Source organism: Caretta caretta, chromosome 1, assembly GCF_965140235.1.
Source record: "Caretta caretta isolate rCarCar2 chromosome 1, rCarCar1.hap1, whole genome shotgun sequence".
NCBI lineage: Eukaryota > Metazoa > Chordata > Testudines > Cheloniidae > Caretta > Caretta caretta.
Window position 1 is genome coordinate 124,070,894 of NC_134206.1, and position 24,254 is coordinate 124,095,147.

The following is a 24,254-nucleotide window of genomic DNA, read 5'->3' on the forward strand; positions in this document are numbered from 1 at the left end:
GAGTGCCCTCTTTTCTCTCCCCAGTCCAAATCCAATAAGGTTAATGGATGTGAATCAAAGCACAACATTCATTTCTCACTTGGGCCCAGATCCTGCACTGGAATCTGCTAGTGCAGAATCTTTACCTCTGCAATCAGGACCATGGTCTTTACACCAACAGTTCATGTCAAACTATCCTTAAGTGAAAAATTCTGGAACTGCAATAATGGTAGCAAATTTTTTCTCTTAAGATTTAACACCCCCCCCCATACCAAATCTGAAATATTTTTGCAGTCTTTTGGAGATATTCTTACCTGCTGTGCATCCAGTGCTACTTCCTAAAAATAAAACTAAATCCCTTTACAATTTGAAGGGGGGCGGGGGGTTCCTGAGCTTCTACTAAGGTTTAGAAGGTCTCCGGAGTGGGCAGCACAAGAGCAACATTACTAGAGATCAATATGCCCTTCCTGTTCCTAAGACCACATGCCTACCCACTGCCTCTTCAGTCTCATCTCTTTGATTGCTGTTCCTGGAATAAACGTTCCCTTGCAGGGCCTAAGGGAGGCAAGTGAGCTCCCCCCAGTGTAGCGTATGAAACAAGTTCAACAAGCTCGAAAAAGATGTTTCTCCTCTATTAGGATATAATCATGTAGTTGTTTACTTGTAACAATAATTATTCAATTTTCAGATAGAAATATTATTTTAAATACCTGCCCCCCCCCCCCCACCTTCTTCTGTACATGCTGTGTAGAGGATTGTGTGAGCTAGAAAGCTTGTCTCGGGATCGGAACTTTCCCCAAGTTTGCAGCAGATTTGGATCTGAGGTTCCAGATTAGGCCCATCACTACTCTAAGGGTATCAATTTTGTATCAGAAAAAGGGTTTGCATCCCATTTTTGTGAAGGTTTTAAATCAACCCTGCACCTTTCTGCAGAACCCCTGGGCCTTCCAAAATCATTTCTGGTGAGTGTGTGAGTCCTCTCTCTCTCTGGGTTCATTGATAGAGCCTCACCCCTCTCACTAGTAAAAAGGCCACCAATGCTCTCTCTCTACTGGGTAGAGATGCAGAAGAAAGGGCAGGTTCAGTGTCATTGGCACAATTTGTATAGTGGTGGTGCTGAAAGTCACCGAACAAAATTATAAACCCTCCTTGCAGATGAGTGAAACCACTTCAAGACAGCACCCCTGGGCTGGTTCTAGAAAGAGGCCAGTGAAGGCTGCAGTCTCTGAGCCCCAGATAGGTAGGACGAGGCGGCTCCTCAGCCAGCAGGGGCAGTTGTCGGTCTGCGGGGAGCTTCAACAGCTGGCTATGGGGAAGGAAGGCGGGGGCAGCGGCCTCTTTGCTGTTCTAGCCGCGGAGTCTCCGGCACGTGGGCGTGTTTTTCCAGACGGGGAGGGACCCACGAAGCCAACACCCCGCCGCCGCCGCCGCCGCCGCCCTCCTCCAAGTTTCGCCTTCCAACGGGCAGGACTCTCCTTACTGCGGCGGCGGCGGCTAGCTGCAGACGCCGCTGCCCGGCAGCAGAGCGCGGCGGGGCGATGAAGGGGCGGCGGTGGCGGTGGCGCGGGCAGCACCGCCGCCTCGCCCTGCTGCTGGCGCTCTACACGCTGCTGCTGCTGCTCCTGGTGCCCTACGTGCAGGACTACGGGGCCGGCCGGGGGCGAGGGCCGGGCGAGGCGCCGCTGCAGCCCCGCTGCCCGAGCCTGCAGGACGCGCTGGGCGAGTGGGGCTGGGAGGAGGAGGAGGAGGAGGGCGAGGGGGAGCAGACGCCGCCGGAGGGCAAGAGGGCGACGGCTGAGGGGAGCGAGGCCGGCGGCGGGAAGCGGCACATCTACCTGCACGCCACCTGGCGCACGGGCTCCTCCTTCCTGGGGGAGCTCTTCAACCAGCACCCGGACGTCTTCTACCTGTACGAGCCCATGTGGCACCTGTGGCAGGCCCTGTACCCGGCGGACGCGCTCAGCCTGCAGGGCGCCCTGCGCGACATGCTCCGCTCGCTCTTCCGCTGCGACTTCTCCGTGCTGCGCCTCTACGCCGCCCCGCCCGCGCCCCGGGACCCGCCGGCCCTGGGCGGCGGCGGCGGCGGCGGCAACCTCACCACGGCCGGGCTCTTCGGCTGGCGGACGAACAAGGTGATCTGCTCGGCCCCGCTCTGCCCGGCTGCGTCCCGGCCGCGCCACGAGATCGGCCTGATCGACGGCGCCGCCTGCGAGCGGAGCTGCCCGCCGCGCGGGCTGCGGGAGCTGGAGGCCGAGTGCCGCAAGTACCCGGTGGTGGTGATCAAGGACGTGCGGCTGCTGGAGCTGGGCGCGCTGCTGCCGCTGCTGCGGGAGCCCGGCCTCAACCTGCGGGTCATCCAGCTCTTCCGCGACCCCCGCGCCGTGCACAACTCCCGCCTCAAGGCCAAGCAGGCGCTGCTGCGGGAGAGCATCCAGGTGCTGCGGAGCCGGCACCGCGCCGAGCCCCGGGGGCTCCCCCGCCGGCAGCGCCTGCCCGCGGCCGCGCTGGGCGGCGGGATGCGGGCGCAGCAGCACCGGGCCGAGTTCTTCCTGAGCGGCGCGCTGGAGGTGATCTGCCAGGCCTGGCTCCGCGACCTGCTCTCCTCCCGCCGCGCCCCGGCCTGGCTGCGCCGCCGCTACACCCAGCTGCGCTACGAGGACCTGGTGCTGGAGCCCCGCGCCCAGCTGCGCCGCCTGCTGCGCTTCGCCGGCCTGCCCGTGCCGCCCGCCATGGAGAGCTTCGTGCTCAACATGACCCGCGGCGCCGCCTACTCCTCCGACCGGCCCTTCCTCATCTCCGCCCGGGACGCGCGGGAGGCCATCCACGCCTGGCGGGAGCGGCTCAGCCGGGAGCAGGTGCGCCAGGTGGAGGCCGCCTGCGGCGAAGCTATGAGCCTCTTGTCCTACCCGCCCAGCGCCGAGCCCGGCGGCGGAGCCCGGGAGGGGGGCAGCAGGTAGCGGCCGCCTCCTGGACGGGACATGCAGGTAACACGCCTCCCCCATCTTTCTACCTACAGGGCCCGGGCAATAATGCAGCAGCCTCCCCTTGAGAGAGGGGAGAGGCCCCGCTGGGGGGCGGGAGAGGAGGACAGGTGGAATCCCGCTCCTAGGGATAGGAAAGGGGTGGGGGTGAAAGCCTGTCTCTGTTGAAGTCCGTGGGACTTTCACCATTGGGCACCTCTGCACTTGGAGATGGAGGCGTAACTTCTGGCAGGAGGCCAAACACCTTCGCTAGCTCTGATTGAACTGATGAGGTCTACACAGCAACTAGACACAGGCCAGCTAACTCCCCGGGTAGGGAGCTGTTTCATTGCTGTGTAGATGTATGGCCTTGGGTAAGAGCCCAGGGCTCAAGGACCCTGTGGGGTTGGAGAGTCCCGGAACCTGAGTCTACATAGCAATGAAACAGCCTCATAAGCCCCAGTCAGCTACAGTGGGCCAATTGTGGGTTTTTCTTTACTGTGTAGACATACCCGTAGCTGTGGCCATGCAAGTGGTGGGATAGCTTGGCCGCTGGAGTAAGATCCTACCTGCTCATACTTAAGCAGCCAGCTCCTGCAACTGTTGGGTGCCCATCCTGACTACACTTATGTTTTTAGTGCCCAAGTTCAGTCAGTGCTAGTGTGGGTCTGGCTCCCCGAAATGGAAATGACACCACCACCTCAAAGAGTAGCCGTTGACTGTAGTGGGGCCAGGATTTCATCCTTAGTGCATTTTGAGCTGGAGGAGGGTGTCCCCCCCTCACTGTGTTGAGAACTGGGTTAGATTTTAATTAAGATAAGTGGGCCAGGGTTATGAAGTTACTCTCCATTCACACTGGACTTCACTCCCCACTGACTTTGGGACTGTCACACACCTAACTGCACACACTCCAATGAGGCCAGAACACTGTTAAGCTTCAGAGTTAGTGCACTGTTGAGATTAATAGGGACAGTTACTCTTCCTACAATGCTGTTGTTTCAGGCCAGGAGCAATATTTCTGTCCATGGTTGCAAGGTTATTTTTGCAACAGAGTTGTAAACTTTTTTTTTTTTTTTAATAAAGTGAAAGCTCATTCTGCAACTTTATATTGGTCAGAAAAATGCAGCAGTTGGGTTAGGGATGTAACATCCCTAGACTACAAGCAAAAGAGTTGGGATGCAGGAAGACATTATAGTGTACCCTCCCCAAATCTGATGGGAGCAGATCTAGTTAGATCTCTGTTCCCCAGGGCTTTAGCAAACCTCGTCCTAAACTGTTCCAAGAATTGGTACTTTCACTCTTTCCTCTTGAGACTTTTTCTTGATGGATTTGTGATTGGACCACATCTGATGTTAAAGGCACACCGTCAACTGAGAGATCCCAGTCGAAGTAAACTAATACTCTCCTTACTTCTGGTAAAAGTAGCATCTTAAGTTAAAACTGAAAAAGCTTTATAATAACTTATCCCAATTTTCTTGTTTTTCATTTGTCTTGGATAGTGAAAACTAGTAAGTAAGTGCCACTTCATGGTTCTTTGGAATTAGAAAGCATTGTACATTGAAGGGAGGATGTCAACCCTAATTTATCCTTACATCTACATCTTGTAAAAGCAGGCTCTTATTAAAAACCTAAAGCTAACCAATGTTTCTAGAATTTTTAAAAGTTCACATGGGAACAATTATTAAACATCCCAGATCGTATGAAACTGAAGTATTCAAAAACGTAACTCCTTTGATTCTTTTCATTGCTTAAATTAAGAGAAATGCAAAGAATAAATATACATCCTAAACAAGTCATATCTTCATTTTTTTTAATCCTAATTTTAATATAAGGTTTTAATGTTTCTTTTATCATATGATTCCTTAAGACTACAAATGTTAAGTAGAATTTAAACTATTTTCATAAGAACACACAACAGGTTAAGCCTTTAATTTATATTCTATATTAAGTTTTATAAAGCCCAACAGACCTTTTAACTGCTTGGGGTGCAAGTTTACAATGGAGAAAAGTGTCTTCACCTGAGAAGGGCTTTGCTTCCATTCACACTCACCCAATAACCTAGTGACTGGGCTGGAGATAATCTTTCTCTATATGGATTATAGTACAGCACTGCTAATACTGTATGTGGGAGATGCATGAAGTCAAGGGAAGGAGAGCTATTTCCACTTCCTTGTATTTGTCTCTAGTACTGTAGATGGTGATCACAGGAGTGGAGTAAGCACTTGGCTACAGCAAGGGGTTTGAAGATGTTTGTTTAATCGGAACTCTTAAATTCTCTTTACAAAATTCCTAATGTAGGAATGTTTAAAATTGGTTTGTCATATCTAGTGTGACTCTCACATTCTTCTGGCTATCTTGTAAAAACTTCTGAGAATGAAAAGTGGATACTTGATATTTCAACTTTGGTTCTCTGCATTAATTGAAATAACATTTTACTTTCCTAACTTCCTGCCTGACACAGGGTGCAGCAGTGCACGGGATTCTGTCCCTCACATCCTATCCCAACAATAACATCCTCTCAGCTGGTAAATTTGCACCCAAACAATTTACAAATATTTCCTAACAAGGTTAAGACAAACCAATCTTGGCAAGTTCTACCTACCCTGAAGTTTGTTTAACATTTTTAGGATTCAGTTTGAGTTTAAAGATACTGGTTTCAGTTGAACTTTTTGGAACTTGCATACTAGGGTATATTTTCATTTGGGGGAAGGGGAGGGAAGTTGTATTTCACAGAATTGGATCCTTAAATTGTTAGACTCTTCCTTTTTTTAATCTGATGGCATTTAGACAAAGCTTCAAAGGCATTCAAGGTTATACTCGCATTTATATGTAACCCTCAGATACAAAATAAGACCGTGAACTTCAAATCGGGGATAATCCTGGATCAAGAATAAAACTATACATGTAAAGTGATGAAAATAAAGGCAGTTCAAAAGAAATCTTTTACAGTTACTGTTACTGAAAGAGCATTTGAATTAATTACATTGTAGACCGTTTTCGTGACTGGTATGTGGCACTGGAAAGAATTACTTAATACACTTTTGCAGGGGAAGATCTAATCTTAACACTAGTATTATTGGCAGAAGCATGCTTCTAAGGGAGAATATATCCTAAAAATGTTCTTGAGAATTTATTTAATTTCACTCTGTCAAGCATGTTTTGAGTTTCCTTTTTACTGTTTTTGTACTGAAATGACCTATTTTATAGCCTGAGGGCCATTTCTGTGTTCTCGTGCAGCCTTATTGCAGTCAGGTTGCATAGAGTGTGCAAACAGAAATTGGTTCTTAAGTAATATTTTACCTTTTATTAGAGGAACAGTACCCATATTAGGTCACCTCACTCTAAAACTTGTCCATGTATATACCCTACCTAACTTGTACTGATGTGCTGAGCAGAAACTGGTAAGACTTTATTGCATATTGAAAGGTCAAAAAGGATTTCTGTCTTTCCATCAAAAACCTCAGCAATTTTGGGCTGAGTCACTTGTAACAAATTCAACCAGGGATCTTCACCTTGCAGTATCAGAATACTCAGTTCTCCTGGGGCAATTGACTGTGCTCAGCACCTTGCAGGATCAGGATCAGTGAGCAGAGTGCTATGCTACTGTTGTGAATGAAAACATAAAATTTCACATTCTCTAAAGTCACTATGACTAAAACTGAAGCATAATCTGCCTAGTGATCCAGCTTAACCTGTTGCATCCAATAGAAAAATAGATATCTTTCAGAAACTGTTTAATTTTCACTCAAATACCTATTGAATTTGGCATAGATAAATTTGTCAAGTGTCTGACTTGTCCTCAATATTGAAGTCCTTTCTACATCCTCAGCTGAATTTGTTCATTAACACCACTGCTCCTTATTTTATTAGTGATCAGTTTAAATGTATTTTCCTGTCCTTACACTTTATCTGAGTATTTATGTATTCTTTTTGTAGTTTTTTTTTTCCTCCACTGTGAAAGTCTGTCCTGCAAGATTTCTGCAGTATAACTACATGAGCTGTTAACATTCCACATTTCTGTTTTTAATGTCAATTACTCTAAATGTCCTGAACCCAATACTAGGCAATATACATAATTGAAGAAAGTTTGTAGAGCTCAAAATCTTAAGAGTGGGATTTTCAAAAGCATCTAGGTCTTAAGAGTACAAGTCACATTCAAAGACCATAAGACTTGTGCACTAGATTTTAAAGGTATTTGGGCATTGCTCCACTCAGTGTTGCAATGCCTAACTGAGTTAGGATCTGAACTCTCATTTTCAAAAACAACATAGGCATTTAGGACCCTTAGTATCATTGACTTCCAATGAGACATAGACTCATAAGTTAGGCATTGCAATGCTCAGTGAAGCAATCCCTAAATACTTCTAAAAATCTGGGCCCTAAATCACTTAAAGTGCTTTTGAAAACTTCATCATCGATGCATTTAATGCTGTGAATTTTTCCCTTGAAGATGTATTGTGTCTTTCAACCTGTTTGCAACATACCCTGCTTAGTCTGAAAACTTACATATTGAGTGTGGAGCACAAAAATATAGTGTCAGCTAACAAAGAATATTGATATTTATCTACTCTGATTTAGGGGATTAAGAACAAAGCTTAAATTGGGACTAGCGCTGTAGAGTTTTAGTATTTGAGAACTTTCAAATTAAGTAGAAGTGGATCTTGCTGAAAGTGAGATGGTGGGAAGCTACAGATAATTGCATTCTGAGAACAGCTGAGAATTACTGCTGAGACACTTTGTTTTGCACCATTTTAGCTCTTCATAGGAGAGATTTTACTTTCATTTTTTAAAAAAAAAGCAAAATCCCAATTCTAGTGAATGGTATGGTTTAACAAAAAGTATAATTGGTCGCTAAGATGGAGGGGTGGCACCATAAACACTTTTCATAGCTGATTTAAACTCCACAGGCTTAGAAGGGAGAGATCAGTGCCAAATTCATGAGATTTTAGCAGTTTAGGCTGAGATTTGGAACAACATACTTGCATTACATCATATGTAATGCATTAACAGCTTATATATACAATTTCATGGGAAAACAGGAACAAAACTGATAAATGTTCAAAGGATAATTTGTATCATCTGCTTTAATGATTAGCTGTCATGCAGTTGTCTTCAGATATGTAGGAACTCAAGCAGTATAACTGTTGGTAAAATGAAAAGGAGTACTTGTGGCACCTTAGAGACTAACCAATTTATTTGAGCATGAGCTTTCGTGAGCTACAGCTCAATACAGACTAACACGGCTGTTACTCTGAAACCTGTTGGTAAAATATTACCTTATACTTATTTACTCCAAATCTGAGACTTCAGATCTAGACTCTGATTCATATGCATTAACACAATCAATATACAATAACTCCTCACTTAATGTTGTAGTTATGTTCCTGAAGACTTTAAGTGTAAGACTTTAAGTGAAACGATGTTAAGCAAATCCAATTTCCCCATAAGAATTAATGTAAATGGGGGAGTTAGGTTCCAGGGAAATATTTTTTTTCCAAAGGATTCTGCGCACCTCCTGCCCACGGCAATCATCTGGCTTGCGGTGTTTTGGAGGGAGGGAGGAGGAGCGAGGACTTGGCCCACAGGCTCCCCCTCCCTTCTAAATGCCGCAAGCCAGCTGATTGCCATGAGCTGAGTCCTCGCTCCTCCCTCCTGCCTGGGGCAATCAGCTGGCTTGCCGCATTCGGGAGGCAGCGGGAGCCTGTGGGCCAAGTCCTCGCTCCTCCCTCCCTCCCTCCCTCCAAAACACCGCAAGCCAGATGATTGCCACGTTCGGGAGGCAGGGGGAGCCTGCCCGCCAAGTCCTCACTCCCCCCCCCCCCGCCCCCGCAGCAATCAGCTGGCTTGTGGCGTTTTGGAGGGAGGAGCGAGGACTTGGTGTGCAGGCTCCCCCTCACTCCCCTCCTTTCTAAACACTGCAAGTCAGCTGATTGCCGGGGGCGGGAGGAGGGGGACGGCACTGATCTGTGGGGTCTGCTGGCGGGCGGGAGGCGCTGGGGGGTAGGGGTGGGCGTAGGGAGGCTGCCAGCTGTGGAGAAAGCAGGCAGCCAAACAACGTAAGAGTGGAGCATTGCACAACTTTAAAGGAGCATGTTCCCTAATTGATCAGCAACATAACAACGTTAACCGGGACGACTTTAAGTGAGGAGTTACTGTATCTGCACATTTAAACTGACAATCTAGGGTACTGTATGATTTGCTGTACTGATACACATTTGTGTAAATGATGAAACTCCAATGACAGCAATATTTACCCCTCATTTTACTTTGTTTTAGTTTGGCACTTCATAGATCAATATTCAGGTGGTAGTTGTAGAAATTCATGCAATATGCTGGTGTATTTCAAGAACAGAGGAAACTCTCTTAATAGTTCAGTAGTATTTTTATATGTTTCCTGATAAATGCAAAGATGTACAAATTTATGATACTGATTTCCTCTGAGAAGGGTTAAATGACAGTGGACTTTCTCATTTCTTAATGGTTTTCATATTGCATGTGTTCACTGAACAGTTAAAGATTATTTTTCCCCCGTCAACCCTGCAAGTTCAAAGAAAGGCCCAGAGTCAAACTAAGTTCTTTCCTTTTCTCAGATATCAACACTAAAAGTTTTAGCAGGCCAAATCTGTGCCCTCAGACACTTATGCAAACTTGATGCAATGGAACTATATTTCAGAAGGGGGAAAAATTATGCTAAAAATAAACAGAATATTTTCTGAGATGCATTGGCTTTGTAAGCCTAACAAGAATATAAAGAATTAAAAACTTGTCACTAAAGCTGGCTGTTAGGGACAGTAAGTATAGTAGGTGCTATTTTGAAATAGGGTGCGTCCTAAAAAAACCCATGGCTGGTCTGGATCAGCTGACTTGGGCTTCTGGGGTTACGGCTCAAGGTTGAAAAATTGCTGTGTAGATGTTCTAGCTGGAACCCAATCTCTGGGACCTGAGAGGGTGGAGGGTCCCAGAGCTCAAACTCGAGGGTGACCATCTACATGGTTTTTAGCCCTGCAAACCCAAGTCAGCTGACCGCCATGGCTGTGCTGCGGGTCTTTTATCCCTGTGTAGACCTACCCATGATCATTTTTCAGAATAGAGCCACATGCTGTATTAAATGTTGGTTTGCCACTTGCATTAAACTTGAAAGAGATCTACCATTTTAGAGAAGGGGATGGGAAGAGCAATACTGTCAGTGACAGGTTTGATTTGACAGAGGAAATTTTCAAGATCCTACTTCTGTTAATCCTGGCTCTTTCAGTTTGAGATTCCCTTGACCTGGATCATTTAATGTTCAGTTTAAATTGATAGCCCTTTTTAATCAATCAAAAGCCTCCTAATGTAATGCACTTTATGAGCGGGAGATCCATTACTACTTCTGTTTTAGAGGGATACATCTGGCAGCCTTGGCTCCAGCAACAGGCCAAAGACAGAATAACTTCTCAGTACTGAGAGCATGTTTATCTTTGTATTTAGTGCCAAGAAACTCTAGCTGTTAGTATTGGTGTGTTAAGCTGTGACAGTGACCTACATTACCACCTTACTGAGTGCTGACCCTTCACAGCCAGGTTTATCTTGCATTGCTTGACTGAAATGAAGATGATTTTATTCTAGATGGCATTAACAGCACACGTTATTAAGGTTGCCAGACATTTCCCCTTATAAGAAAGACACTGTTTTCAGCTACTTATAGCGTTGTCAAACTTCAACCACTTGGGCTGAAATGTTCCAGTGTAGGAGTGTGGGGGGAGCTGAGATTGGCTGGGTGAAGAAATTGGGACAGGGAGCCAGGCATGGGGTCAGAGACCCTGAGATTAGACAAGGAGCCTGGGGAGCAGGGAACTCAGACTGGAAGGGCAAGAGATTTGAAACAAGTAGTTGGGGCAGAGGTGAGTGAGAGACTGGGATGCAGACTGCAAGCCTGGAGGCAGGGACTAGGACTGGCTGGGCAAGTAGACTGGGACAAGATCGAAGCCTGAGAAGTGGAGACTGTGACTGGGTAGATAAGGAAAATGGTATGGAGTCAGGGGTGGGGAAGAGACAGGACTGGGACAGGGATAGGTTGGAGGTGGTGGGGCACAAGGGGTTAGTCTTGAGGGAAACAAGCAGATTTTTCTGCCCACTAGAACATAGGAACCTTTAGAGCCTAGAATGGAACCTGAGTCCTGAATCTCCTAATTTCTCTGCTGTCAGCAAATATCTATAAAACCCACTGGCAAACTTCTCTCCTCCCCCTTCTAGTTCTAGTCCACACATGATAACCTATCACTGCTATAAGTTACTCTGTTAGCTCAAGGGGCAGGGGTCTGTGTGGTGGAGATAAAGGTTCCAGTCCTCTTGATGAACCACCTGCGTGTCAATATGATGCCACATGATGGAATTTCTCTCTTTTTTCAGTTTGCTTTTTTTAAAACCTAGGTTAATATGACTAGTGACACTGTGTACAGCTTTTACTGTTTAAAATGCTATTGGTTACAAGCCTGAAGAGGCTCCAGTCTATTTCTTTTTTTGAGGGGGGTGGTATGTGTAAATTGATAAGAAGATATCAATTATTTTTCAAAATGTGCATATATAGTATAATAGTAGTGGACACAAATTATGTTAAAAGAACATTATGCAAAGTCAAGCACTCAAAAGTTAGAAAAAGCCAGAATTAAGATTGTGCAATCTTAACTCAGCCCCTTTCTGTGATGCTAGTTGTTGTTTTTTTTCCCCACGGGACCCCTGCCTCATTCAGTACACAGATTGGACCTGCTCTGGAGATGAATCAGGGTTGTGTGGTGAAGGAGATTGTTGTCTGTAGTACCCCTGCTTCATTTGTTGCAGAAGTCGAAAGATGTGTAGTAAATAAAGTAGGGGATTGCAGAAAGGGAAGGATGGGCTCATGGTTGAGGCAGTTGAATGCTGTCGTGGAGAACTGAATTCTATTCCTGCCTCTGCCACAGAGTTACTGTGTGATACCTGGCAAATCACTTGAACTAAACTTTTCACAGGTGGTCACTGATGAACTGGTACTCCTTTTCTGGGTGCCCAACTTGACACTGTGGTCTGATTAGCGGACATGCAGAGCACTCAGCAGTGCAGCTGAAATCAATGGGAGCTGTGCTTGAGTATATAAAGCACTGTATCATGGTAAGTACTCTGGAAAATCTGCACTTTGTCATCTCAAATTGGGCACCCAAAAGGAATAGATACTTTTTGATGTTAATCTTTTGGTGCATCTGCTCCCAATCTATAAAATAGGAATGATTACCAGCCCCTCGTCTCACAGGGGTTTGTGAAGATAGATTGATAAAGCGGGTGATTCATTTGGATATTATAGTGCTGAGCATCATAGAAAAGCACACAAGAAAATTAATAATTCTGCGTCCAGAGCAGGGTGTGAATAGTGTGTAGTAAATACGGCCGATAGCCACACATTCAACGATAAGGAGAAAATAAAATATTGAACAACTACCCACTCATTAACAGTGCACTATCCATCCTGTGTACTGACAGAGGCAGGTGTCCTATGGGAGAAAAATGGTATGTGATCATGTAATTAAAGAGAGGTTTCAGAGTAGCAGCTGTGTTAGTCTGTATTCGCAAAAAGAAAAGGAGTACTTGTGGCACCTTAGAGACTAACCAATTTATTTGAGCATAAGCTTTCATGAGCTACATCCGATGAAGTGAGCTGTAGCTCACGAAAGCTTATGCTCAAATAAATTGGTTAGTCTCTAAGGTGCCACAAGTCTTCCTGTTCTCTTTAATTAAAGAGAGATGCACAAGGGGGAGCACATTAATGTTACAAGAGGCAACCTCACTTCTGGCATTTCCTAACTTTGGAGTGCTTAATTTTGAAACCTTAAATGTTCTTTTAATGTATATTTCTGAAAAATAAATAAGATGCCTAAATTATGTTGGCAGAAGAGTTGGGATTCTTCCTTCACTCTCCCCAATTAATGCAGCTGCTGCTTTGAGGAGGATGACCTGAGTGAATGCTCCTTTTCAGAAGCTGATTCTGAACTAGTTACAGTATATAACTACATTTGATCAGGAGTAACTAACTGTAAGGTATGTCCTTCTGGGGGAAATATTGTATTATGATTTAACTGGAAAATAATCTATTAGCATCTCCTCTGACTGAAGGCCTTAATTTTAGCAAAGTCTCATTAAATATTTCATTTCTTGTTTTGACAAAGTTTTAAATTCTATTTCGTTAATTCACTTACTATGACAGTATAGTATTTCATGAAACGTAAGCCTGGGAGAGCTATTGAGTTAAAATAAGAACTGTCAGTTTCTCAGATAACTAGATAAGTATGTTAAGGGTTTGTATGAGCCAATTTTGTCTCTGAAAAGAGATGTTTGCTTAAAGCTGGTTTTCACTGTTTCACAAAGACAGAGGCAGTACTAGCCCATTGGGGGCTCTAAGCAGGAATATTTTGGAGGCCTCCCCCCTCATAACACAATAAAAAGTGAATGGGGGCTTGTTGAGCTGCTCGGGGCTCTAAGCAATTGCTTAGTCTGTTTATGCCTACACTGGCTCTACACAAAGGTTTCTGTGTCTTTAATGAAGATGAAGACTTATACAAAATGGACACAAGTGACTTAGGATTACTTTCAGGTCAAATACAAATGCAAAATGCTTATTGTATTTCACAATAAGCAGGGAATCTTCAGTCGTAGGTTACATTTTGGATCATAAACTTGTTAATTTGAAGTTAAGCCTTCCAATAAACCTCTTGATTAAAATATAAGTAATACTTGCATTAGTCAAAATTCTCCTCTAAGAGCTTAAAATTTAAGCTCTAATTGTCAGTCTAAGGATGATGCCATTCACAGTCTGTATTAGTGACACTGTAGATTGAATCTTTTGCTTGTGGTCTAGATCTACTTCAGCAGCTGTAAAGCCACAAAGCCTCTGTTATTTTTGTACTGTAACACCCTGGGCTGCTTTTTATTTTCCATAATATATAGCGCTCTTGACTGGGGGCTAAACAAAGTATGTAATTACCTATAAGCCATTTTAAGACTGTCAACAGGCTGGGCTTACTTTTGAAACTGAAATTGAGTTTGCCTGGAGTTATTCCAACATGTTCCCTCATGCCTGTATCTAACTCTTAAAAATTCCTACCATGAGTTCTGGTTTTAGAAGTCAGATGCCCCAGAGGCTGTTGTGGGAACATTCTTGAATGAGTAAGGATTTGGAGACAGAATGTTGTTGGAAACATAGCCCAGCCCACTTACTGGCCCAGGAATGGCTTTGTGGATGTCATAATTGTATGGGCAAATGGCCCATGGTTCTGAATAGCTGGGCTGAACTTGCAATAAAAGAAAACATATTTTGTAATCTCTTCTGTTGGAAACAATGACCCAAGCACGCAGAGTACAGGCTGCCTTTGTTGGGAGTAAAGAATCCTTATTTAGTATTTTATTATGAAGCAGCTAGAATAATTTTCAGTTAAGGGGTATGGTTAACGGACGCAAATGTTTGATCTTGTACTGCCACTTGGAACTCTGAACATTGGCAAAAGCAGCGATCCTGCCCTAAAACAGCTTTTCAACGAGCATATGCATGGGTTCTTAATGGCTCTTCCGTGGAAGATAGTGTCTTAATTTCCAGGTAAGCTGGAGTTGACTGCAGTTAAGGTTGAGTACATAACAGTTTAAGTATAAAAACATTACAGAGATATTGTAATTATTCCAAAAACAAGCATTATAACACCCTAGAACTTTTTGGTTTAGGTTACACTTAAAAAGAAATCTAAACATGCTAAGATGCCATCACCTCTGCCTGTAGTGACACTATGCAATAACCATACTTTAGTATATAATAGTTTAATCTGGGATGACAAATCAACATAAGGACATTCATTCCATCTCTTCCTCCCCCCTCCCCCCCATGGTGTCACAGTGTGAGTTAAGGTTGTTTGGGTACCTTCAGGTATGAAAATGCATAGTTAACACATTTGGATTTCATCCGATGAAGTGACCTGTAGCTCACGAAAGCTTATGCTCAAATAAATTGGTTAGTCTCTAAGGTGCCACAGGTACTCCTTTTCTTTTTACGTTTAACCTTAACTCTGAATTTCCTCAAGCAAAATTCACAGTGTATATCTCAGGGAGTTTTATTTGTGTAAGGACTGGACTTGGGTCTGATGTGCATTCCACTTACAATAACTCTTAGTGTTTTACCACCTATTTACTTTGCATAGAATCTTTACACCAGTTTGGCTGAATCATGAGGCAGGTTAATAGTTCTAAGTATCTGAACATTGCCCAAGAGAAGCTTTAATGTAGGCTTTGTCTACAGTAGAATGTGGTTGCTGGTACAGCTATAATTCTTATAGGGGAGAGACCGCGTATACTGGCAAAAGAATTCTTGCCAATATGTCTTATGCTTGCACCCCAGACTGAATAAGCTGTACCAGCTAAGTGACTTTTTTGCTGGTGTAACTGCTACACTAGGTCTTTTGCTGGCATAGTTATGTCAATCACATTTGCGGGGGGGAAATCACACCTCCGCCGTAGCTGTACTGGCAAAAGTTTTCAGTATAGACTGTAGGGTACAGACAGCCTGTACCTTTCCTTGTATGGTAGCTGCATTATAGATGGAGTGCTACCATGAATAGCTGAAGTTGCTTAGGCATGTGCATAATAACCCCCCTTCTCAGTTGTTTAAAGCTTCCTGAAACGTTCACCTTTCATGTTTGTGCAGAGCGCAAGCATGATTTTATTTGTTTTTAAAGCTCTGCCCATGAAAAAACTTGTAATTTTATTCTAAAAGAAGCCTAGTTCTGAGCAGGGTGTGGTATAAAGTAGAAATTTGGCAGAAAAGGTGGCATTGAGGGAAGAGAAGTGCCTTTTAGGGCATGTTGTCTATGCTTCAAGCTAGGGGTATAATTCCAAGCTTGAGGAGATGTACAAACGCTAGCTCTGATCATCCTAGCATGCTAAAAATAGCAGTGTAGCCACGGCAGAGTGAGCAGTGGGACTAGCCTCCCTGAGTTATGTGCTGAGTGTAGTGGGGGGTACATAACTGGGGTGGCTAGCCCCTCCTGCCACTCACTCCTCTGAGACCATGCTCTATTTTTAGCACACTAGCTCAGTCAGAGCTAGTGTGTGTGTGCATGTTTCCCAAGATGGGACTCTCTCCCCCAGCTCGAAGTGTAGGTGTACCATGAGTATTAGGGTAAAAAAAATAGATTTAGCTGAATCAGGGGTTGGCATATGTGTTTTCTTTAACTACCTCCCAGTATTCTGAGTGACATGGGCTGCACTGCATGTGTGTGTGGAGCTAAATACAGGAGTACGGAAAATGTAGTGAATTTGTGTATTTTCTGTGCAAGTAACTTCAGTGCAGCAAGTAACCTCATTTTCTGCACCCATTGCAGCACTATGAAATTAGTGTGCAACAAATGTTAGACAACTGCTTATTGGTTATTTCTTACTGATGATGGTGCGGTGAAATATGTAAGGGCTGGTTACTGCCTGCCCCAGAGTTTCTGCACATCCTTTGTAGGAGCACTTGCTTCCACCACTGACTTCTCTGCATGAAGCTGTGGGAGCATAGAGCCCCTGACCATTCATTCATAGAGCACAACAGTGTCAAGAAAATGGCATTGGCTTTCTTATGGTGTGTAGGCAAATAGCAGTGAAAGTATTCCTTAAACCCTATGGAAAGATAATGTTAGTTTTGCAAAGTAAAGCACTTGAAAGCGAGGAAATAGAAAAGCTGATGTTACATGCAGAACTTCAGCTGTTCTCCCTTGTATGTGTTACAGTGTGGACTTGAATTACATGATCCTAGATTACTGTTGTAATGCAGCACACCTGCCTCATTCCTTGTGAAAGCTGGACAAGATCCCTGCCTCATGCTTGGTCCAATTCTGTTTGTAATTCCAAATATAAACCCAGAACTACTATTAAAAGCAGTGGAGTTACCACTGTAACTCAGCAAATCCTTATGCACTGTGGATGGTGCATAGTGAACGAGAACATAACGAAGGCCACGCTGGGTCATACCAACGGTCCATCTAACCCAGTATCCTGTCTTCGGACAGTGGCTAGTGCCAGATGCTTCAGAGGGAATGAACAGAACAAGGTAATTTATAAAATGATCAGTCCGAGCTTCTAGAAGTCAGTTTTAGGGACACCCAGAGCATGGCGTTGAATCCCTGACCATCTTAGCTAAGAGCCAGTGTGGTAACTATAAGGCCTCCTCCCTCATTCTTAAGGCCCTTCGTTTTCCGTTTTTATTTTATTTAATTTTTCCTGGGAATTTATTACTACAACAACAAAACAGGTGAAAATTGGTGGAAAATCTATTAATTTTTCTGGGTAAATATCAGGGTTTATTTTGGTGGACGGAAGGACGGGGGGAAAGTATTCAGTAGATTAATGCTTTGATGAATGGAATTCAGTGTGATTTACTGCAGAACTAAAACAGAATTCAAAACACAATGCCACCTCTAAATTTAAGAAAACAATATATCCCTAATCCCCAAATAAAACTTTTCATTTGAATAAACAGTTCACTGTTGTAGACTTTGAACGACTAGCCTATAAATACTTACATTTAATAATTGGGCCATACCATTTGCAGGGCATACACTCAACTTCATCCTTTTCTCCTGTTTTTATTTTTTAAAAGGTTTGAATACTTCTTTATGTCCTGAAACATATTCTGATACAGACTTTAGTTTTCTTACCATTACAGTGTCAGATATTTAAACTTATACTGCTAACAGCTTGAAATGTTTGTGGTGGGCGTGAGATTCATCAGTACATTCAGACGTGCACACACTTCAGAGCTTGCGTGCATGTCTGTTTGTGTGTATCTTCTAGATTAATACATAGCCTTACTTCTACAAGCAGCTTTACATATACACACAGACGATTGTATTATCATGATACATATCTTATTGCAATGTACTGCATTTTCCTAATAAGTTATTTTTTATATATTTGATATAAAAGTAAGGTGAAAATCAGGGAAAAAATGAATAATACTTCTGTAAAACCTGGGCTTTTTTTCAGTAAAGTTAGTTTAAACTGAAAACTAAGGGGCTTACTCATTCAGTATGAAGTTAGGACAGGTCTTGCAATATAGCTGAGAGGAGGGGTCCTATGACCTGGGCAGAGCTTATTTAAATTTGCAGTGGGTTCTGCTTAGTGCTTTACAAGTCCTCCTTTTCTTTTTAAAAAATTCTGTACTTAAACAAGACCTCTAAAGTATTGAGTTGACAGAATAGCAAGCACTCTCTCTCTTTGTGTATAGCCAAGAACAGTAACTTTTTTCCAACTTTGTGCCCTTGTTTAGCATATCTACTCACTGAATTCAGAGCATACATTCCCCTTCAATTCTTACCTACTATAGTACGAAATTTCTGTGAAACAAAGCAATTTCTCATTCCACAGCAGACTGTCTTGTTTCAATATTAAAATGAAAACAGTAGAATCAATGTCTATATTCAGTTTTATTTAAATCTTCAAGTTAATAGCGAACTAGAACACAAACCTATTACTATATCTATAAAGTACTTGTCATTTGACAAGGCCTGTTTCCAAATTAATAAATGTAAATGATTAAAGTACGAGTAAATTCATAAGTGTATTTTGTCCATTTATGATAGGCATACTTGTTCATACTCCTCCTGGTCTGTATTTTGTTATCTTACTGATCCACTGAGGGTCTTATATTGTTAGATCTTTGAACAGGGATGAGTGGCGGCAGTCTTGCATGTATGAATAAGCTAATATGAGCACTTGGGTTATTATTGAAACTAATTATATCGCTAAATCCATCTGTTAAAGTTTGACAGTACATAAGTATACATACAGCAACAATTATTTTACTTTTGTTCAGAGCATACTATTAGCTTTCACATTATTTTATTGTAACTTGATTTCTTCTCTTCAGCCATCCCCATTTAAAATTTTATAGTTGTGTATATTTTACTGACAATTTATTGCTACTTAATGTAATTACAACACTGAACTTATGAGCTACAAGCTTAAAATTCCTAGTTTAAAAAAAGATCACACTGTTCTCTTAACATGCCTTCTATTTTGAGAATACTGAAAGCTGATAATTGCAAAAACAATGTTCTAATGCAGTATTACTTTTTCCCCCCTCCCATAGCTTGAATTGCAGACATTGGAAGGAAGCGTTACTGTACAGCCAAGGACTGTGAAGAAAAATTCATCCCTGAAGAGATTACATTCCACATCTTTTCAGAACTTCAGTTAATGCTAACAACTGTACAGTTTTGCATAGCAGAACAAATTTTAATCATCTAAAACAGGTGGACACAATGACTTCATTTCCAGTAAGGATATGACAGTGCAATATGGACAACTATGAACCTCCACTATGGAGTGGTTTATTTTACAGTTTGAAGGTGCCAGTCTGTGGTCAGTTGTAGGTGCTTTTTCTGGCAACAAGGAGACTTAAATTTTTAAAGTTACTGACAGTACTTGGACAAATCATCTACCATTGCAAAAACTCAGTATTTGTAAGCGTAGTATTGTACACTTCAGATTTGTAGCACAACTTTCACAGATCTAAATGGTGAAGTTTTTTTTTTAAGTGCTCTGGTTCCCCACCCTGTAATGGGGAATTTTATCCTAATACCAGGACTGTGTTTTTAGAGTTCTGAATACAGTAAATTATATAGTAAGTTGTGAATTTGATTATACAAACTCTCCCTTGGGGGGGAAAAACAGTTGAAGTGCTGCTTCCATTTCTACTGCATTGTGACCGAATCCACAGAAAGCACAGTCACATCACACCATGCTCTTACAAGAAAATGCACAAACCTCTGTTTGTTTAGGAGGGAAAAAAGTTCAGGGCTGCTAACTGGTGTCAGTTGGCATAGCTGAGGTTCTGACCCTTCTGTTAAGCTCTTAGTGAAATGCCAAGCTAAAATCCACTTCAAGTTTGCCTATAACTCATACCTTAAATAACACTTTGGTGCTGAGAGCTGGGATTTCACAGTGCTCATTGTTAATGTACTGTATAAACCTTTTAAAAGAATGTTAAGGCTATGGGGCATTTATTCAGTGCGATCTGAGGCTTAATTTGGCTCCAGATTTAAGTCTTACAAAGAGCTTGTCTTACAAAAAAGCTAGGACTAATAGCCTAGAATTCCCACGGAAAGCTGATGAATTAGCCCTTGCCTATGCTGCTGGAAATCCTTTCATTGCAGCTTTGTTATGGAATGCAAATCTGAAATGGACATGTATTTCTCTCAGTTTGAACAAGCAGGCCAGGTCTATATTACAAAGGTTTACCCGCATAGCAGTGCCTGTTAAGGCTGTGGACTTTCTGTGACATTTCCATGCCTGCAAATGCCTTAGTATAGACAGTTGTAGTGGCGTAAGTGCTTTTGCTGTTATAGCTTATTTCAGTCACTGACCCTGTACAGCTATATCAGCAAAGTGCAGACTAGGCTTCAGTCACCCTAGCTGAGCTTCTAACAGAGAACAGTAACTTACCAGTAGCCTTTTAAAATCTTAAATGGTGGTAATAAACAAGAAATTTTAAAAAGGATTACCCTGACACCACACCATGGACCCATCCTTTTGTGCCTAGATGCTTGTGGACAGGAGCCACACTCAATCATGATTTTGGTTGTAACAAATGTCAGTGCCCAGTGACATCAGTATAGATTACTTAGTAGATCAAATAGAGTAACTTGCAGAGGAAACAGCATGGTGGCATGCACTATGGATTAAAATGTGGCCAGCCTTGGCGGGGGGAGGGGATATGCAACAGTGTTTTGAAAGATTCTGTAAATTGATGCACACTCACCAGACTAAGATTAGCAATTCAGAAGTCATTCCATAGTAAATACTGATTTCTTCGAGTTTGGTTGGTGTAGCTTTGGGCAGCTGTTCTTTGAACTCTTCAGAAACAATCTGCAGTGTAGTTAAAGCCACTGTCCTAACCCTGACATGAACATGGGAGCCATTGCTGAAGTTTGAATTTTTTCTATTTTATTTCTTACATCAAGTGGTGGAAGGGGAAGAAGGGTTACTGCAAGTAAATTCCTCATAGAATCATAGAATATCAGGGTTGGAAGGGACCTCAGGAGGTCATCTAGTCCAACGCCCTGCTCAAAAGCAGGACCCATCCCCAATTAAATCATCCCAGCCAGGGCTTTGTCAAGCCTGACCTTAAAAACTTCTAAGGAAGGAGATTCCACTACCTCCCTAGGCAATGCATTCCAGTGTTTCACCACCCTCCTAGTGAAAAAGTTTTTCCTAATATCCAACCTAAACCTCCCCCACTGCAACTTGAGACCATTACTCCTTGTCCTGTCCTCTTCCACCACTGAGAATAGTCTAGAACCATCCTCTCTGGAACCACCTCTCAGGTAGTTGAAAGCAGCTATCAAATCCCCCCTCATTCTTCTCTTCCGCAGACTAAACAATCCCAGTTCCCTCAGCCTCTCCTCATAAGTCATGTGTTCCAGACCCCTAATCATTTTTGTTGCCCTTCGCTGGACTCTTTCCAGTTTATCCACATCCTTCTTGTAGTGTGGGGCCCAAAACTGGACACAGTACTCCAGATGAGGCCTCACCAATGTCGAATAGAGGGGGACGATCACGTCCCTCGATCTGCTCGCTATGCCCCTACTTATACATCCCAAAATGCCATTGGCCTTCTTGGCAACAAGGGCACACTGATGACTCATATCCAGCTTCTCGTCCACTGTCACCCCTAGGTCCTTTTCCGCAGAACTGCTGCCTAGCCATTCGGTCCCTAGGCTGTAGCTGTGCATTGGGTTCTTCCGTCCCAAGTGCAGGACCCTGCACTTGTCCTTGTTGAACCTCATCAGATTTCTTTTGGCCCAATCCTCCAATTTGTCTAGGTCCCTCTGTATCCTATCCCTGCCCTCCAGCGTATCTACCACTCCTCCCAGTTTAGTATCATCCGCAAATTTGCTGAGAGTGCAATCCACACCATCCTCCAGATCATTTATGAAGATATTGAACAAAACCCACCCCAGGACCGACTCCTGGGGCACTCCACTTGACACCAGCTGCCAACTAGACATGGAGCCATTGATCACTACCCATTGAGCCTGACAATCTACCCAACTTTCTACCCACCTTATAGTGCATGTTGTACCCTTACTGTGTATTGAACCCTGCAGTCCTTCCTCTGGCAAAAAAAATGCACTAAAGTTCAATGGGAATTCTGCTGAATTTAGGACTTCAGTTTTAAGCACAGCATGACTTTTTCCAGCAGTATTTCTATATTAAAACTGCATCCTAAGCCATTTCTCTGGCTTTGTAATTTACCAGTTCCTTCAAATTTTCCCTCTTTTGGTATGTAAGCTTATTTTTTCTAATCTTGTTTTACAAAATGGCATAAAAAACCCACTTTAGAGGCATTTGGATTTGTATCGGATGGAATCTTAAACTTTCTTCCACAAGCTTAAAACTTACAATACAGTGGAAGGATATTAAGCTACATTATACTGCAAACCTGTCTTACTAAAACAGTATTTTCAAATAGAAGAACAAATCCTCTTTCTAATGTTCTCTGGCCCTACAATGCACACTGGATATATGAGAATCGTGCTCTTGTTACTGAGCTGTTCTGGTCTGCTTCACTCCCTGAAGTTTGAACTGGATCTTTCTAAGATGTGATATTGGCTTCCTTGGATTCCCCTTCCCACCCTCTTCTCTCTGGGACTTTAGGCTATATACATGAAGGGTATTACTCCCACTACTCACATCCCACTGAGCCTCTCTGGCCTGTAAGCTGAATATTTTGAGAAAGTAAATAGCTACTAGATGACTCATTGAATACAGATTTCACTCTGACAAGCTTGTAAGATAGGAAAAAGGCCTAACTTCTTGTGCTTTTTTTTTTTTTTAATTTAAGCACTTAAATTCCATTCTCACTCACGTGCAGAGGCAGGGACTCTGCCAAAATGGAGTTGGAGCAAGTTATTAGTGGTGAGTTATAACTTCAAAACACAAGTTCCAAAAGGCAACACTGAACCTTTCTCTGAAGGCAAAGATAATGAATTTTTAAGTGAATAATCACTTCTCTGATCATTAGTGTGTGAAGAAAGATTGTAGGTTTTGTTAAACTGAAATTATGTAGAAGAATCATAGAATATCACAGTTGGATAGTCCAGCCCCCTGCTCAAAGCAGGACCAATCCCCAATTTTTGCCCCAATCCCTAAATAGCCCCCTCAAGGATTGAGCTCACAACCCTGGGTTTAGCAAGCCAATGCTTAAACCACTGAGGTATCCCTCCCCCAAGTCCTTCAAACTCTCACTTACAAAGAGCCCCATTCATTTCAATGGGGCTATGTGCATGTGTAACTTACAGAACTGGGCCCTCTGGTTATTATAGGTAGAGCTGGTAACAGCACCTGTTAAGGTTACCCAGCACTTCCCATTATAAGACCTTGTTTTCAATTCTGATCCTTTGCCAAACAGTAAGTATGTAGGCTAAAATGTTCCATGCTGGATATCTACCTCAGCTTGAAATCTTTTTGGAACATTTCACCAAGATGGTTCAGCTGTTTTAGAGAATGAAGTTGGGGGGGAAAAATACATTTTTCACTCTTCAAAATTCCAGTGACCTCTTTGAAAAAATTAGAGCCCCCATCCTGTGGAGCAAGGACTTTAAATTGGGCAGAGGCTGGGCCTTTTGCCATCCTTATGAAAGTTTGTCCAAAGGTGGCCAAGTTGTATATACACCTTTCAAAAATGGCAGTTAGCACATGCTCATACTTACATTTTAGCTGCTAAAAAAATCTAAAGATTCTCTCCTTGCTTAGCATGTTTGAGCCTCTCTCAGCCCCTAGTGTTGATAACCAGGCTCTGCCTGGGCCATCCTCCCAAAGCATGCTCCCTCCCACTCACACTACATGGCAAAGGCAGATATTTCCTTGCAACAGATGCTCCTGCCTGTTCTAGGTTAGGCACTGGAACTGGGGGACTGTGTCTTTCCTGTACTCTGTGACCCCCTCTGCTGGTACCCAGGCAGCATGCAGGAGGAAGCACTCAGCTGCATTTGAAGTCAGTCAATGGGAGCTGTGCTTTGAACAACTAAAGTGCTAATATAATACGAAGTACTCTGACAGGTTATAGGTGTCGAGTTTGGCCCCCACAATTGGAACTCAGCAAAGATTGAGATTAAGTATCCACTATCTGTGAAACTGGGTTAATATCTATTGTGCTCTGAGTTTTTGTGACTCACCTGTATTCTAGTAATAGGTGCCATAGAAAAGCCCATGAGGAAATAATTTTTTTTGTCCTCAGAGCCAGGTTTGATAGTGTGCACTAAATCAGACATAGGCCACACACTG

At 43.2% G+C, this 24,254-nt stretch overlaps 1 protein-coding gene across 1 annotated transcript; it reads left to right on the forward strand.

The window, feature by feature from the left end:
• The first annotated feature begins 1,183 nt into the window (after window positions 1-1,183).
• On the forward strand, window positions 1,184-19,594 carry CHST7 (carbohydrate sulfotransferase 7). Its single transcript, XM_048859415.2, has 2 exons — window positions 1,184-2,963; window positions 19,057-19,594. The coding sequence occupies exon 1, from the start codon at window positions 1,518-1,520 to the stop codon at window positions 2,934-2,936; it is 1,419 nt and encodes a 472-aa protein (XP_048715372.2). The 5' UTR covers window positions 1,184-1,517; the 3' UTR covers window positions 2,937-2,963; window positions 19,057-19,594.
• The last annotated feature ends 4,660 nt before the right edge of the window (window positions 19,595-24,254 follow it).